This window comes from Aphis gossypii, chromosome 2 (assembly GCF_020184175.1).
Source record: "Aphis gossypii isolate Hap1 chromosome 2, ASM2018417v2, whole genome shotgun sequence".
Taxonomy (NCBI): domain Eukaryota; kingdom Metazoa; phylum Arthropoda; class Insecta; order Hemiptera; family Aphididae; genus Aphis; species Aphis gossypii.
Window position 1 is genome coordinate 82,269,880 of NC_065531.1, and position 18,712 is coordinate 82,288,591.

General features: G+C 33.2%; 1 protein-coding gene across 1 annotated transcript in view; it reads left to right on the top strand.

Moving 5' to 3' along the window:
- Positions 1 to 18,712, top strand: part of LOC114121459 (neuronal PAS domain-containing protein 4A) — a 111,225-nt gene that overhangs the window by 79,541 nt on the left and 12,972 nt on the right. The window contains exons 5-8 of the mRNA XM_050201794.1: positions 7,240 to 7,425; positions 7,971 to 8,155; positions 11,225 to 11,331; positions 11,664 to 11,820. Of these exons, the coding sequence (XP_050057751.1) occupies positions 7,240 to 7,425; positions 7,971 to 8,155; positions 11,225 to 11,331; positions 11,664 to 11,820 (635 nt within the window). The remainder of the gene's footprint in view (positions 1 to 7,239; positions 7,426 to 7,970; positions 8,156 to 11,224; positions 11,332 to 11,663; positions 11,821 to 18,712) is intronic.

Here is an 18,712-nt window from a genome sequence, read left to right on the forward strand (position 1 = left end):
GGAAGCGTTTTAAGTCCGGTTTTATTCGGATGTACCTTCAGTATATAGTAATAATATGTATAATCATGGACTTAAAATATGTACATTGTACATTACCTGTATATTTATACAATAGCTGTGACCATGGTAACATAATATGATAAATTATTTATGCGATTAATAAGTAATCCTAATTAGATTTATGTCTATTGGAGAGCGGAAACAGGTCTTCTTGATGTATTAGACGCACTCGCAAATAAACATAGTTATTAAATACATTTTCCTCGCAATAAAAATAAATAATATACAGTAATATTTTTTAAGCTTTCAAATGGATGAGTGCATATTATATAATATATACCTATAGAAATAGAATCCAACTCAATGCGATTGATCATTCATCATTGTATTAAGCTTTTCTACAGTTCTACAACAGTTTAAATTACTATGCAACAGTTATTTATTAATTATCTATAAAATAAACCATGTAATTTCATCGTTCTATAAATATAACAATAATGATAGTCTTCAGCTTGTTCCCTAATCTATTGATACATCAACGGTATTGTATATAAATACATGAGTCGAGAAATTTTAAAAATTTGAATTTTTTTCTATATATTATAATAGTATAATATTATATGATTTTTGCACTTGTGGAATATCGAAAATAGTTATTCGACGATAGGTACACTTACACAATTTATTATTACATTGTTAACTCGGTTATAGGATAATGTCGAGACCGTTTTTCATTGACTTGTTCTGATAACGTTCTCGTACGTATTAAATAACACTATGTATAATATATAACGCAGACAATACTATATAATATACAACAGACTAGACGCATATAATATGTAACCCGCGAGTTCAAGTAAACTTTGATAAATATTCAAACAATAGAAAACAATCGAGTACATTTTTTTACCTTATGGAAAAAAATCTGCATTCAGTGCAGCATATATCACTAATGCGAAGATGAATTCGCGTCGTGGCTTTCTTTGGCAAATGAACCCATACGAGCAATGTACCTATATGCACTGTGCATTGTTCGCCTGCTCCTACTGGTTTATTTTTTTTTCATCTTGTTATTATTATTTTTTTCCTTTTATTTTTATTCTTCTCCTCTACTGCGTCTTTTTTTTCTCTTCAGGATTTATCGGAAAGCGTTGTTCAACCGATCTTTACCACGGCCATTTCCCTATATTGTTCAATATCCATACATAAATCCGCTAATGAGGTTAATTAAGCCGTCTAGCCTTCGGAGAGACAAGCTGCGGGGGGAAAATCGAAAAAGCTCCTCATCAGATAGAGATCGACGAGACAACGACAAGGTACAAATACGAGTCGGCCGCGAAAAAAAAGGTAGATAGGTAGGTAGGTACGTATAGTAGATACGCGGGTAAAAATAAAATATAAAAACGAAACAAAAAAAAATAAATAAATAAAAAAAAGTAACCAGATCATGAGAAACTAGAGATTTCCCATCGAGATAAACGCCGTTTTCCAACAGTTGCGCCGGGCACGTTCTAACCATGATTACGTGAAGACTAACCCTCTCCTCCTATAATAATATATATATATATAATATATATGTATATTATTATAAACTACCAAGCCAATTTAACGTGCGAAAGCGTTGTATATATTAAGGGCATCATAAACCTGTGCTTTTGGAACCGATACTTACTGGACGTGCGTAAATTAAAACTCGTCGTATACCTACGAGTAGCGCGTCCATACTGCGCATAATAAGACTTTTTTATAACTGTTTCCTCGCGGAAAGAAACACTCATCGAAATCTAGTTCAATTTCAAAATACACAAATTACGTTTTAAATGCAACCACGTACTGTTAAACTTGTTTTTAAACACAGTAAACGACACACACTCGATGATAATAATTTTTAGATTATAAATAGGTACTAATAAAAAATATTATACACGTGTATTTTATTCACTGACAAACGCCAAGAATTAGTGTACCATCAGTCGAGATGAGTGTAGCACTGTAACTATAATAATACATCTAGCGGTAATTTTTGATCCTTTAATATAATAGTATCTAGGAATATTTCTCGGCTTTAATTTGTGATTATGTCTGACCGACGACGTGTTCAGTTTTTATAATATTTTATGAGTTGATTTATGATAACGCGATTTGTACATTAATCGTAACATATTTTCGCTAATGGAATACAGTTCCCACGAGGGAAACGTGTCAAAACAATTGTAACTAGTAATAACTTGATGTTAGCGAATAAGTAGTTTAAACGTTGAACATCTTGCAAGATGACTATATTTAGAGTAAATGTGACAACATTTTTTATTGTATATTGTAGCAGAGAAAAAACCAAAACAAAATAAGGTATAATTGTTTTATTTCAGTGATTGTATCTTTTCACGTCCGGACCAACGTCCAATTATTATAGTACCGTTTTATATTATATTCACTACATTCGGTTTCCAGCATTCTAAATTTCAATTGCGTAACGATACAATTTATTTTTATTCAAAAACAAAATTTGCTGACACACGTCGTCACACTAGTTATACGTCATAACAACATTGAGGTACACATCACCAAGCATAATCATCATCACAGTCGTTCGCACGCATATTATAGTATACGAAAAAAACCATTTGTACCGACCCACGCAACTCATTTGTCCTTATTCGGTATCGCGCATTTCCATATAAATTGATAAATTTTTTTTTTATTTTCTGTTCCACCGCGGCAATGCGGTGCGGTCGCGTGTTATTTCCTTTTATTATATTACTGAGGTTCATTAAATGCAATACACACATAAACTCGAAAATATTAGCCTACCACAAGACTGCTAATGACCTGAACATACCTGCCTGTCTTTATGTACTTATACAATATACATAATATAATAATAATATTGTACAACGTGATTCACAAAACATGATCATCCCCTTTTTTCCTACAATAATGTAGTTATTTAAGATCTGATTTTTGGAATTTTTAAATATACTTACAGATTCTATAAGTATATAGTCTATAATAAAGATTATATTTTCAAATTCTTGATATCTCTTGTATTTGGAGTGTCTTGTAAAGATTAATAACTGAGAAAATATTCGTTCGAATTTTGAACTAGATTGTTTAAAATTATGTCATGATTTTTAAAACAACTATCCATTAAATAATGCATTATATAAAAAAGAGAGGCCCTTGCGCGTTTTAAAAAGAGAAGTGCCAAAGGTCACTTCTTAAGAAGTACAAAACCTCTTAAGAGTTTGAAAATGTGGTCTATATAAGTAAATATACAGAATTCAAATACATGTATTATCAAAGGACAAAATAGGCTTTAGCATGCTTAGTGAATTACTTTTGTATATTTGTACTTCAGGCATTCGTATTCCAAACGATAAATGACGTAGGGCATAAACTATTTTATTACCTATTATACGTGTTTAATGTTGGTAACATATAGGTACTTATGCCGTCGATGTTTTGAGGTATATGATGATAATAACAACATATCACACTACGTATAATAACATATTATGTTTTATTTATATATGTACCTAATGCGTAAATCGAACGAAGAAATGTCATCGCGTGGTTTCGGGTTACGGTCCAGAAAAACCTAATGACAAATAGCAACCCTTTTCACAGCGGAGCCTTTTATATCATGTAATCGTTACTTATATCGGTTCATATTATTACTATCTGTCCCTTGTCGCAGTTAATCGAATACACGCGGTACGACTGCCGTTTGACTTTGAATGTATATTATAGTAGTAGGTACCTATGTTTTATAATATAATATTATGATAATATCTGAGTATCACCACGCGTGCCCGTGTACATTTCGTCGGACTTGTAGCAGATCGGTTGCGTTCGTTTGAAAAAAAGCGCTACAGCGATCATCTTACAGTCATAATGTGTAAGTACATTGGAATATTATTATAATATAGTAGGTATAAGTCTTGGTATAGGTAAAATATTATTATAATCTCTACTTAAATTACCCTCAGCACAATTGTATTTATATTTAGTGTAAACACGTACCTATGCGCGATACGACGACGTTTACGAAGAGCGCCCGCGGGGAAGTCGATACAAGTTGTTTAATTTATCGTACAAACAATAGCTGATATTTTATACACCTAATATTAAAACGATGTTTATAGTGCGAAAAGTCGTGTTATTAAAGTATTATAATTTTTTTCACACGAGCATGATTTAAATACGCGTACCCGCTGTACTTATTATATTATATTGTAATAACATGGGTATAGATGATGAATTTTAATATTTTTATAATTGCGAAAATTGCGACATAACTAATTAACAAACGCCACTGTGATTTTGAGATTCTCGTCGGTTCGAATTATTTTGTGATACATAATTGTAATTTATGCCGAATCAAGACAACACATAATCATCATAACCCATAAATTAATTATGAACCCACACTACCCCAGAGTACAGTACACAAACGCTGCGTCCTGTTTATTTATTATTAATTATATAGTTATATAAATATAACTGATACGAGCGTGCATACTTAAATCCACGGAAATTTTATTTATGGAGATAATAAAAAAACCGTTGCTCACTGCCGCGGTGACATCGTAATTTTCCGTATAGATACACATCGTGTATATTATCATTTTTTTCTTCTTCAATTGCCGCGAGATAAGTGTTTTTTATGGCTGGATTACCGCCCGCTGTTTGAAAACGTTTTTTCTGTCCGATATCTGTAAAGTTGTGTGTTTTTACCTGTGTACATAACATAATAATATTCTACACAATATATAACGCGAAACGCCATTATAATAATATATACTATCATACGACGCGTTTTACCCGCCATACCTGTACCTATACACACACACACATACGCGTATTTACTCGCACGCGTAGACTTTCACTGCGGTGTACAAAAGTTCGCACGTGGAATTATATTATACAGGTTTGTTAGAATGCGAAGAGTCGCTATAGATGCGAAAAAATATAAATAAATAAAACCAGTAAAAAAATGCAACTGGCAACTAACCGTATAGTAGGTATATAATACTATAATGCAATATTATATAGGTACCTAGGCTGCTCGTTACAGCATATTTTTATTAAAAAAAAAAAAATAGGTGTTGCGATGAGGCGCGGTAGGTACCTGTATAATAATAATATGTGAGCCGTACGTGTAACTTGGCTGTTCGGTAGCTGTGTACAATAACGCAAATAAGGACTGATCGGTTAATGGTTTTTACACTCCCGCCTGTACCCATAATATATATACATATACATATAAAACACACGTGAACGACGTTTTCAATTGATCAGACGAAACGGCATGTCTATAACCGCGGTTTATCTTTTCGGATTCGGTACGATCATATTTTTCTTTATCTCTCCGCCTCCATCGCGATCGTCGTCGTTGTCGTCGTCGTTATAGACCACGTTGATTTATCACTTCGCAATACGTCATTGTCATTCGCGAGAAATTACTATACCTACCTATCATGAATGTATACCTACATATAAACGTTATGTACCACGCAGTATTGTAGGTGCGGCGGTAGGTCCGCGCACCGATCGGTCAACGACTAACTTTTAGCAGTGGTGTGGTCGGCCCCCCTCCCCACTGGATCTAAGAAATTTGATTTCGTATATTAAGTGATATACCGAATATGGTTGTGAAAAACGACATCAAAAGTATTATATTTTTAATTTTAGTTATTCACCGAACCACTATTTATACATCCCGAGACGAGCCGTGATTTGATATGGGTTTTTATTTTGTATAGGTATTAATTTTCCAAAATCTAGTTGATGCATTTGGATGTTATACCTACCTAATATTATTATCAATTTTTTTGCATTTTTAAAAATAAAATACTATTAATCTGTGTGTGATGTTTTTTATAACTAAAAGTGGATAGTAACAAGTACTATACTGTCTATTCATTATGTATATTATAGAAGTGTACTCGCAGGAGTGTATGTGCACAAATGCTGAAATGTCATTGGTAACATTGTTATAATCGTTATAGAGCACCGCGTATTTAGAGTACCTAAATATTTTTTTTATCTTTACTAATTCTTCATATGTCATATCATAATGTTAAATAGATTTTAAGATAATACAATACGTTTCAAAACATGTGTTATAGAATACATAGTTTTGAGAAATATCTATTTTCGGTCAATTTTATTTTAATATGATTTTTAAGGCAATTTTCTTAAATTTTAAATACCTTTTATATATGCTTAATAATTAATTAATATACTAAGCAAATTGCAATTCTAATATTGTCACCAGTACAAAAATTTTTTGCTTGAATTCGTTATAAAATATTTTTAAACTTTGATCTTTAATTGTTGTAACTTGTAAACTTTTAATCCATTTTTGAAATATTTTTTACATTATTTAAAATTTTAAATGCATTTTATTCCATTTTACTAAGCATTATTTTTTTTCAACACGGCCTTCATTATAATAATATATCTACTTTAATTGATATTGTCTATTGTTAATAATGTAAATACTAAACAAGTACTTAATTAAAGTGTAGAGTAATAATTTACATACATATACCTATATCATTAAGCTTAGATGGAATTAGCAAGCAAGACTTTAAACAATAAGACTTTCTGTATTGATTCATAATTTATAGCGTACGGAAATCAGCGAGATCGCCGTTATCGATCTCAGCCGAGGCGCGACCCTATGTGAAGTGTAGTACTAGGTAAGGTACATGTAGATAATTTATGGTGATTCATTACGTCCGAAAATATTAGTTAGAAATTTATAACATAATAATATATTTAGTTCACGACGACGATACAGACGCGTGGCTACGCGGGGACGAAGACGACGACGACCCCGGGGACGTTTCCTCGGTCTTATTAATATTATACCATAGCAGTCCTCCTCCTCGTTCCGTCGGATAGGCTATTAAGATTTGTGTAGCGATTAAAACATTATGGGCGTTGATTTCATATGGCACGTAGGACGAGAAGAAGAAAAAACTACTTTTTTTCAAATATTAAACATTATATTATATTAATATTATTATACTCTCCGCGCCCGTATATAATAGAGCGCTCGTAGGCATTCGATGTGTTCGAAATCACCTGCTCTCCCTCGATGTCCATTTGCAATGATAGGTATGATATCATAACGGAATTCAAGCGTTTGTTTGTGTATATATATATATATATATATTATTATTTTATATCGATATTGTTATTAATATTATCATGTGTTTATTCCCGCAGGAGGATCTCCTCATACACGGCGACAGTGTGTACGACATGATCGATAAACAAGATCATCAGGCTGTCCAAACCGAACTATCCAGGAGTCAAACGTCCGCCGAGGACCAAGGATGCAAGCGTATGTTTTTGTGTCGGATGAACGTTTCCAGGAACGCCCGGAGGCAAATGCGATTCGGCGATCAAAAAGTATATATAACATACAATATCCTGTGTTATTATAATAACATAATTATATGACGTGTTCAGTTTTTTTTTTTTTTATTAGTATTCATATAGAGCTCATCTATTCATCTTATCAAAATAATATTGTTCGATTCGTAAAATCATAAATAAGTATAATTATTAATCGAATTATAACTATATTAATATATGTACATTTTCTTCCAATACGCCGTCTCTATCGTAATAATATTATTCTTCCTGATAATGAACCGTTAAATTATTTTTGAGGGTTAATTCGATAGAAGTGCATTTAATAATCGGAGAGTCATAACGAGCACGCGACCGGGTTTTTATCTAAATGAGTTTAAAAAGTCGAAAACTGGTTTGAACACGGTCCGTACTCAAAAAAATGAACCAGTTTTGACTCGCCGATTTAAACGCAATTTCTAATATTCTGAAAACAAAAATTAACACTTTGACCCCTCGAACGGCGTAACCATAATAATATTATAACCATTCACGTTATATAATGCTGTATGGTAGAGTAATTATAATCGTTTGTCCGGCAGGTTGTTTTAGTGCAGGGCCACTACCTCTCCTATCTGCCGCTGTGCAGCAGAAATGAACCAGTTTTCCTAGCCACTTGCAGCCCGGTGGCGATGCCCGAGACCAGGGAGGCTGTGGTCCAGGGTTCCACCACAGTGTTCACAGCCATCCATTCGATGGACATGAAGTTCATACACGTAGACAAAATGTATGTTAACACTTAAAAACCATTAAGGGGGGCATTGTTTCGATTCGCCGACCAGCCGCGCCAAGTCGCTCATATTATTACTATAATCGTTTACGGCACGTGATCAACGGTAGCCGATGCACATGTTATGCATTCGAAACGAGACCGACGCGATTTTCGTTTTTAATCGATTTACCTTAAACAGCGTCGCCGTCATTGTTAAAGTTTAACCCCATAAAATATTATTATATAAACGCGTTGTCGCTGTTCCGGTGTACCAGCTGTGATGTGTTTGTATAACGTGCTCTGAATTATTCATGCACGTTTTAATAATAATAATAATAATATACGAAAATTACGTTTCCTATCCAATACGTATTTTGTATTTAACTCCGGTTTTGGGGGCGCCAATTAAAATCGGGCAACAAATCATCACCATCGCTCAAATATTATAAGTACATGTAGGTGTATATAAGTACTATTCGCGCGCGCGAGCATTTCACCAATTATCTCGTTAAAAAACAATTATCGAAAATACACCAGGCACAACGGACCTCGCGCGGGAACAAATTAAGTACCAAAATATATATCATTGGACGTTGTCGGCGGCGGGACCGGTTGTCAAGTGATAGAAGTATATCTACCTCTATATAGAAGAAAATAATAATAATAATAAAGAAACGAGTAACGTATTTATTGCCTCCGCATCGGGTGTATGTCATATTAAAACTGGGAACGGCAAAACGGGTGATTAATAACAGTTTTGTATACCTGTTGTGTTGCGCGGCGCGGAATTGGTGCAGCGGGCGAACGATTTGTCGGGTGTCCCCGTCGCGTGGGCGAGGTCGGCCGATGAATATAATATAGGTACCTCTGCAGAGCGGTCGGCAATACAAGCTTTCGTCGCCGCGTACACGACATTATATTACATTATAATATATACTACACCATATTATTTTGTATATATACTTCGTAGGTACTCGCCATTAATCACGCGAAACCCAACTGCACCGGATAATACACGCCGTCCTCTCGGAAATAATAACGACGATAATAATAATATAGGTATATACCGTTTGTCGCGCGATACACTGTATAATATGCGCGTTTTGAAACATGCTATAATAATATACGTTCAGCTGCAATTATACATGTATAGTCGGTGGGTCGTTTGTCACAGTCCTCGTCGCTGCTGCAAATGTGTCCGCAACGAAAGGCCTACATCGAATCGATCGATATACGTACCTGCAGTCCGTTTTTCCGATTACTCGAATCGATTTCCTCGTCTCAAAGAAACGCCGCGCAAACTCGATAACCGCTCTTTTTATACCCGTTCGTATACACGCGATCCGGTCCATTCACACGTCATCGACATCAGCCTCTGTACAGACCGTTCTATATTGTTTGTACGCGTATAATGTTATATGAATGTAGGAAAAGCTTGAAACGCGAAGATTGTCTCGTCGTTTGTCACCCGCGGACTCGTTATACGCGGCGGCAGTGTCCACACGCAGAATATTTTAACCCGGCGTGTGTCTCTAACCCCTATCAATTACATCTGATTTTGACGTTTTCGTTTATTCGATATCGTACTTAAAATATTGCTCTACCAAAGACCCATATACTAGGTAGGTATATCGTATGAAATCATAACTCAAACTCAAAAATTGTCCCAAGTATCCACTTAACTCAACCGTTCACCCAATCACTCAATCGATCGAGTTAATTTACATAGAAATATTTTAAAGTTTAAACTATTGATGTTCTTAAAATATTCAAACAACATAATATAATATACCTACAAAGTTGTTTGCCTTTTAGGAATTCGGCAGATACGTCAGCTAGCAGACGAGCATACCAATTAGTAACGAGCGAGCGTTAAGTGCACTCTGTATATAATATTATAGTCGATACTCGTGTATCTGATATGTATACGACGCGTGCTCGTATAAATATAAATTATAATATTTAAAATTATTGTTTCGTTGAATGCGATATCATGTTTCCGAACCGGGCGGTGACCGTTGCCTGCAATTAGTCTGAGTGTTGTGCGTCGGTGGACGACGGTGTATACAACGTCATCGCGCTGTTACAGTTATTATAATATTAGTATAGCATAACATTATACATACGCGTTTGAATTAATCTCATTTAAACAGGCCACGAATAATGAATGAATTACGACCAGAACGAGATATCACGTGAGCGCGTGCGTCTGTACGTCGTAGCCGACACGTACCGACGCGTTACATATTATATGGATGTGCAGCGGCTGTGGCCGCTGGGGGCGGGAAAGGGTTATATATGTTACTCACTGCGGGCAATGTTATTTTCTGACCGCGTGGATATTATCGAACGGCGTTTTCGATTGTTGCGAAACTTCCCGAGCCGAGCACCCCCTCCACCCACGCCTTGCGCTCCGACGAAATGAAATTACACCAGAATCGGATACACACGACTTTCTCGGCGCGGATCGGGTTATGATTTGTAACGGTGAGAATATTATAGGTACACATAATATTATGATCTAAAAACAAATCTCGCTATCGATCACAAACTCGCGCTCGCGACGCCTACAAATTCTTGTTCTTGAAGCGATACTATATTATAAGTACCTATGTAAAATAAATGTGTGTGTGTGTGTGTGTGTGTGTCTATGCGAGTATAGGCATCTACTATGGTCACTGCGAGCGCGGGGGAGGAGTAGGAGGAAGGTGGACCGTCTTCGAAATGCAATCGAAATAGTAATCGAAAACCATATTCCTGATGGCGCAGACACATTACATGATGTATCAGTGCGGTGTTATATAGAATTCCAAAACATTATATTATTAAGCTCGAAATTATTGAATCCTATAATATAATAACCCTAGAACATTACCATTCGACCCGTGAACCCGTCTTAGTCGCGGTATAATATTATGTACCAACAATAATAATCTGTTCAAGTTATGCGTATTATACATTATAATCGCGATGGGAAATCGATAAAAGCGCGTTCGAATTCCATTGGTTTTTCAAGCACATTGCGTGGCACGTGACATCGACAAAAAAAAAATATGTTTTTCATTATTGATTATTTTTTTCCAGAGGAGAATTTCATTTGGGGTTTTCTCGTTCAGAGCTGCAGGGCGTCTCTTGGTATCAATTGTTGCATTGGGAGTGTATGCGCGAAGCTCAGAGCAAACACAGGCTGAGTGAGTATATTATACATTATACACGTCAGTTTAATAACACGTACACATATTCGAGCATACATCATACACTGTATACACAGAGCCGGAGGCAGCTGCCCCGAAACCAAAAGTGATATGTATAATATGTGAATAAAAAAAAAATCTTATCGCCCACCCGTGATATATGTACGCGTCGTATATACATTACAGTTGTTTAAGAGAAAAGAAAACATAGTGTACAACTCGTATATATATTATATATATATAATATGTTATATATATAGATATGCTACATATTATATTTTGAAATACGCGTAATAACAATAATTATTGTCGGTTGTATATGTACACAGTTACACAATCAGAACAGGATCGTTCTTGCATACTGCTGGCCAGGGTACAGAAGAGGGCCACAGGGGACTGGCTTTGGATACACTGCGTGTTACAGGTCAAAGACAACATGGAAAACAGCCAACAGCCAGTCATCGTCAGCACAAATCAAGTACTTACGTAAGTAGAATAATATGTCGACGTTATTTATTTGTTGTTATTAAATTATTAGTATTTCTATTATTGTTGTTCTGCCATTATTATTTCTGTGCAGTTAAAGTGGTACCTCCTGCGTACACTCGTTTTTTTTCTTTGTTAATATTATTTTCGTATAAGATACAATATTTTATATTTATATTATCCATTGTCCGTACTTGGTTTTATTAGCATAACGTTTGACGCGTGTAAAAAAGTGTCTTAGCTCATTATATTTAAACGTGGAAAATTGATTACTTATTACTTATACATACAAAGCGATTGCATGCTCAGTGCTCTACCCTTTTTTTCTTCAATAATTTAATCGTTCTAAAGCCAGTTTTTGGAATTTTTAAACGTAATTTAAAGGCTATATTTTTAAATTGTCGAGATTTTTCGTACTACCCAATGAATGTCTACAAAGGATTAATACAAGTTTCTGGTTTTCAAAAGAAAATTCACCTTTTTTACATTAAATTAATTCAAGGATCGTGCTTTTAAAAACTTAGATGTATCTAACATTCTAAGTTATAATTTGTAGAAATATTTTATTAATTGTTAAATGTTAATACTAAAGATCAAAGTTCTTAAAAATGATTTAGCAAAAATATGAAATAAATGTGATGTCACATTTAGTATTTTTATACAACTATTTCGATTTATTTAATAAACATTAAAACTTAAAAGATTAATAAGTTACTACTTACTATCATCAGTTTCAAGTCACTATGTCCCCAATACCCAATATCTTCCAAATTCATGTATTATATTTGACCAATTAAAATTTTATTCGATTTAGCAAATTATTTGGGACCTAAATAATCTTACAAAAACCATTCCTATAATTACTCCTTAAATAATTGTATTAAGGTCCAAATGACTGCAAAATATTTCATTCGTTCCGTTTCAATATTAGAATGTATTATATCCGAGTAGTGTTTTATTAAAACCAGAATGAATATTATACAGACAACAGACCTAGTATTATTTTATTGTAATCGTATTACAATATACGGCATATTTATACGGCAAAGAGAAATCGAGTACCTTTTTACCAATGTTCCCGCAGACTCATATACCAAGTATATGAATATATTTTAATAATAGCGTTTAAAAGACAGTAGTATAATGTCCTGTAACTTATTATTACTTTTTACTTATTGCTGTTTAATCGCGATTGATATTGATTTTTTTTTGTGTTTGGTTGGATTGATAACCTATAATTAATTATATACTTATATACTTTATGTACATAATTTTAAAAGAAATATTTTTCTAAAGAATTTCGAAACCCAAAGATTCGATAAAGAACTCTACAATAACACTGACGTTTTATAAATGTTGACAACAGAATAACCGTAATGTACCTATCGTCAATGTTTTCTAACTATTGCGAGAATGGTGTTTACACTTCCGTTGCATCGTCGTGTAAATCAGAAGACCTATACGTTATAATATATAATATATATCATCGAATAGACTATTATATTATAATTACTGTTGTATCAATATTATATATTTTTTATTATATAATATTATACATATATTACATATAGCATTTAAGAGGTATTATTATAGATTTATTCGCGGGACGAGATTTCAAACACGTCCAAACACGTTTCGTCGTATATGATATATATATATATATATATAATATATATGTCTGTGTGCCGTATACATACGAATGCAATTTTCCCATCGCAGAATTTATATTATAGTATAGTATATAATATAATATAGGCGTATTACACTCGCATGTCGTCTGAAAGCCGCTGTATTCTGAATACGCGATCCCGTATACATATTATACCTATAAGCGAACTGCGACCACGGTATAAAAATATAATAGTGTTACCACAATCCCGTCAGGCGGACGACGGAAGGACAGTGCCATTAGGATCGACCGCGGCGGCAGCTAAGACGTTAAACCATTTTTTTTTCCACTCGACAACAATATTTATACTGTGCGGTGCGTGTTAGCAGTGAGTATACATAGCGCGTAGGTACGTGCAGCGTTATAAAATAAATGACAACGCGTTATATTATAATAACGAGCGTCCAGAACGTTTGACAGAGCATATATACAAGCGGTTCCGGAAATTTATTGAAACATGTAAATACTTTTAGAAAAAAAACGATCGTGTCTCCGCGCGCGCGAAACCCGAGTGGCGTTTAAACACGTGTCAATAAGACACGTCGCCTGCAGTACCTATACTTATTATACGATTCGATATGAGTTTATCGGTATCGATTTGCGGTTTGCAGAGAGAAAAAAATAAAATATATACGTCCGGCACGTGTTTTATGACGTGATAATATTAAAAGACGTGAAAAATAAAAACCGTACGCGTGATACAGAATAATAATAATAACGTTTATACGAGAATACATTGGTTATGGTGAGGGATTGAGGGGAGTAGTAAGTGAACGAGAAAAATAAAAACCTGTAGACTTTAATGGCCAGTAATAAAGTTAACGAGTCGCCGCGGAGGAGCGGTCGACGCTTCTACCTAAACATTTATATAATATATATATTATATATTATTATATGTACTATACTGGTGACAAATTACCGGCACTAATAACTACCTATGTTCCATACCATACGGAAGCGAGTTGAAATTACCGTCGTCGCCGTGGTTATCGCTCGTCATAAGTTATAACTGTAACCACCGTTGTCGCGACAAAACGTATATAGACTTCCGAGACAAATATGCCATAGGAAAATGTACAGTCATTTCCGAAATGTCAAACGAAAAACCCACGCAAATACTGATCAAAAATCGTGTTTACAACGTTTATGTTTTTACGACACGTTTGTCGCAGATGACATTTCGATAAATATAATATTGTGATGTTATCACGTAGATAGTACATCCGTTTTAATGTATTTTACTCAGCGTTTATCGATCAACGATTTTTTTTTTATGACATAGTTTTTGACAAATAATTTAATCAGCGCATACACACACACATCACATTTATAATACATTATGTAAAAATGTCGAGTTGTCTTCTACTATACGCGTAGTTTTACCGCGATATTTCTCGTTTTTACATTTTAGTTATTCTGATCAAGTTTTTTTCATACATAAATAAAAGTAACGATTCAATATCCAGAAAGCAATAAACACATATTATTATATAGAGTTATTAGAGTCACTATATTTATCACGTGTTCACATTATTAATGTCAAATCACCAATGTTAAATCAGAGGATTTATATTGACGTCTTGTTGTTTGTGAAAATGGGATTGGCTCAATTTATTTAATCTCAACTTATCGATCAAATTAAACCATATATTTAAATATAAATACTATAGATAGGTATTTGATATATAAAATTATTTCTTAGTGTAAAAAGAGTAGGACAGATCAAATATCCGAGTATATCTATTCAATTCAGATATTTCAGATAAGTATAAAACGTTATAATACTTGTATTTATTTGAATGTAAAAATAAGTATATAAAAATAACATCACTAAATCACAAATGTCGAGTAAAAATATGTTAATATAGTTCAGAAACTTGGGTAAAATTGTTACGAAAAAGAATTATATCATTTTTGAAAAACATGTTTTGGCACTTAGAATTTCTTGAAAATAAAAACAGCAATTTTCAATTAGTATAGTAGGTACGACCATTAAAGATTCGCAATAACATAATTAAAATATAATGCTTTTAATAAATCTCGGTTTAAATCAAAGTGGCTAGTTCTCGTCGTTCTCGATATTTTAATGCAAAATTGTATTTAGAGAAATAGAAAGTGCCTGTATTTAATTTAAAACACATTTTACGACTGAAATTAAATAAGATGTATAAGATATAATAATCTGTAATTATTTCATGTGGCAATAATAATAATTAATAATAATAAAATAAATCATTTCTTTAAAGAGAATAAATAGACACATCATAAATTATAATACGTAATATAAAACGTAATTAAATCACTTTAGTGTTTACCCATTTTCTTTGCTACAGTGTAATGGTGTAATATATGGTTCAAATAATAAAAAGTTATAAAAAAATAATGGATATAAAATTATATATATTTAGATAACCGATGTATTGATATCAATATTCACGGGGCGTATTACTCATGATCGTACCAGCCGAATGAAAACACGTTAATATTCAATATAATATACGCATGTATTAAATATAATATTATACCGTAGATATAAATGATATTCGTAGCGACTTATGTGAAGTATATAAAATATTGCGAAATTTAATGATCTGAAAGCCGTTCGTATACATTTTATACCATATATATATATATATAAATATATAAATAGGTACTCGTACCTGCGCCAGAATAAGAGACGACACGTTTAAAAGCTTATAATATTAAATAAACCGATACGATCAACTGGAACACTGCAAATGATAACCGACCGCATGGAAAACTATAGCGCACACTCGCATATATGGGCATATATTATTATATTATGTACATAAATAATATACGCACTGTATTATGTCTCGTGACATAGGCGTATAGTCTTACGACGCGTATCACTTGCACCAGAATCCGTGTACAGAAACCTTAAGTGTGTGTGTGTGTGTGTGTGTGTGTGTGTGTGTGTGTACATTGTACGAAGTGTGTACACTGTACATTGTACGAAGTGCAACATCATAAAATGTAATATGTTTAATGAAATCGGAAATTGGAAAGACGCGACGGTTATAATTTTATAGTGAATATATTCTAACATCGTTTTGTAATATACACCAAGAGGTGAAACATATTTTGCGAATATACCAGAGTATACGAGAGCTATCTGGTTCAGTATAGCAAACAGAGTATGAAAAAACGTCAATATCAGATAATTTTTACCTTTTATTGTATATACCAAGGCTGGCAAAGTTAATGATATTTTTATAGCCCGATTTAGTTGAATTATAATATTGAGCGACCGGCTACAATTAGCCTTCTTTCAAAACGCTATATACGGTAATCGGGCCACTATTACATTTAAATTTTAATAAAATAATATTTATTTTAATACGTCACATATGAATTTCATATTTTGTTAATATTGTTCCATTTGAAATGTAATCAGAAGTTTATACTAAAATTAGAAGCATAGGAATATTAAAAATCAGGAAACATACTTTAATTCGAAAAACTTATATTCATAATAAAATTTAAAAATGCGAAAAAAAGAAAAACATATTTGAATTTGTGAAATTTGTACGGCATTATTTAAAAAAAATAATAAAAACAAAATACCCCAATTTCCAGATCTTTAAAAATATTGATGTAATTTATTGCCCAATCTCCATGTAGTAAAAGGTAAACAAATATTTTGAACGAAGCAGATAGATAAAATGTGGTTCAATATTACCGACCGCCCATTATAGTACGTACATCTATTTTAAAAAAGTTCTAATAGCACTGTGGCGGTTACATATGCACTGTGCAGGCATTCACATTCATATAGAACTATACACTATATTATTATACCATACTCGATACCATACGTACAAATATAACTGAAAAAATTAAAATTAAGCATCAACTTAGTTTATGATAGTGGAAAAAAATTTGCATTTTTTGTTATGTAAACGCGGAGTTAAAGAAGTTATAATGAATAAGCTCAAGTTATTGCGTTAAGTAAATAAATTAAACTCTACCATGATTAATTCTAAGCGTGTCAAACCCAAGGCTCGTCTAGTCTTGTTGGTATATATTATCAATGTATACCTACAATATACTGCAGTAAACTCATACCCGATCAATATTATGTATATCATTATAATTGTCCCTTATATCGTTCGTGGGAAAATCGATGTGCTGTTTTAATCTAACACGACTAAGAAAAACTAACGGTTCGCGAAATATACATCGTGTACTGCATGTATGTCTCAAAAATGAAGAAAAAACAAATGTTTTCGCGGCGTTGTAGGAATATACCTATAATGTACTCGTATACGAGTTACAACGATATCAAAATCGTGAGAACGAGTGGAAAATTCGCGAATATCATGCCTAGACACACTATACATTATATAATATTATGTTATAATGAATACCTACGCATGACGATGTTATTCGGGTGGTCGCAGTAGGTAAGTATAAACGTAACATACAAATATATAATACGTAGAGTGATATTATAATGGTGCTGTGGCGAACGTGTGTTATGGTTTTGCGACACGAAATTCTACGACGGACTAGTATTATAATGTGCGACTTGAGCATAATGATGATATTATTATAATACCTATGGGTACACCGTGTATAAATATAATGTGCTCGGACGTTTTGCGGAAATGAAGCGTGATAATATAGTATATTATGCGTTATTATAATATTAGGTATAACACGTAATAAGGCCAAAATTATTGTTTTATTATATAAAATAAGTCAAAAAATTTTATAATACTACCTTGGCCGAAACAAATTATTATTATGTATAGCTGATGTACAACATATGCGGAAAGACATGTGGGTTCAAGTGGCCAAGTCGCTACGCCTTTGTAATGGAAACGTGACGATTTACGCGAAGAAAAGTATTATAATCTCAGGTGAAATTCTGAAACACCGGGGATGTTAAATCGTGTTAATACAGTGTACTTTAAGAGGGTCCGTAAAATATTTTTGAATTAAAATAAAAATCCAAGGAACTCTACAGTGATGTGTGTGTGTTATTTTTTTGGTCTGTAAATCACCTTTTGGAGCAGTGAAAATGCTTTGATTTTTCAACTTGGAGGTATTGTCTTATATCATATTGAATCTAATTGTTAACTTGGGGAAGGAGGGAAGGGTCAAGAGTAGCAAAAAATGTCCAGTATACTTTTAAAAATAACTATAGGAAAATAAAAAAAAAATTGAAAAATCAGGGATATTTAAGCAAAAATCGTT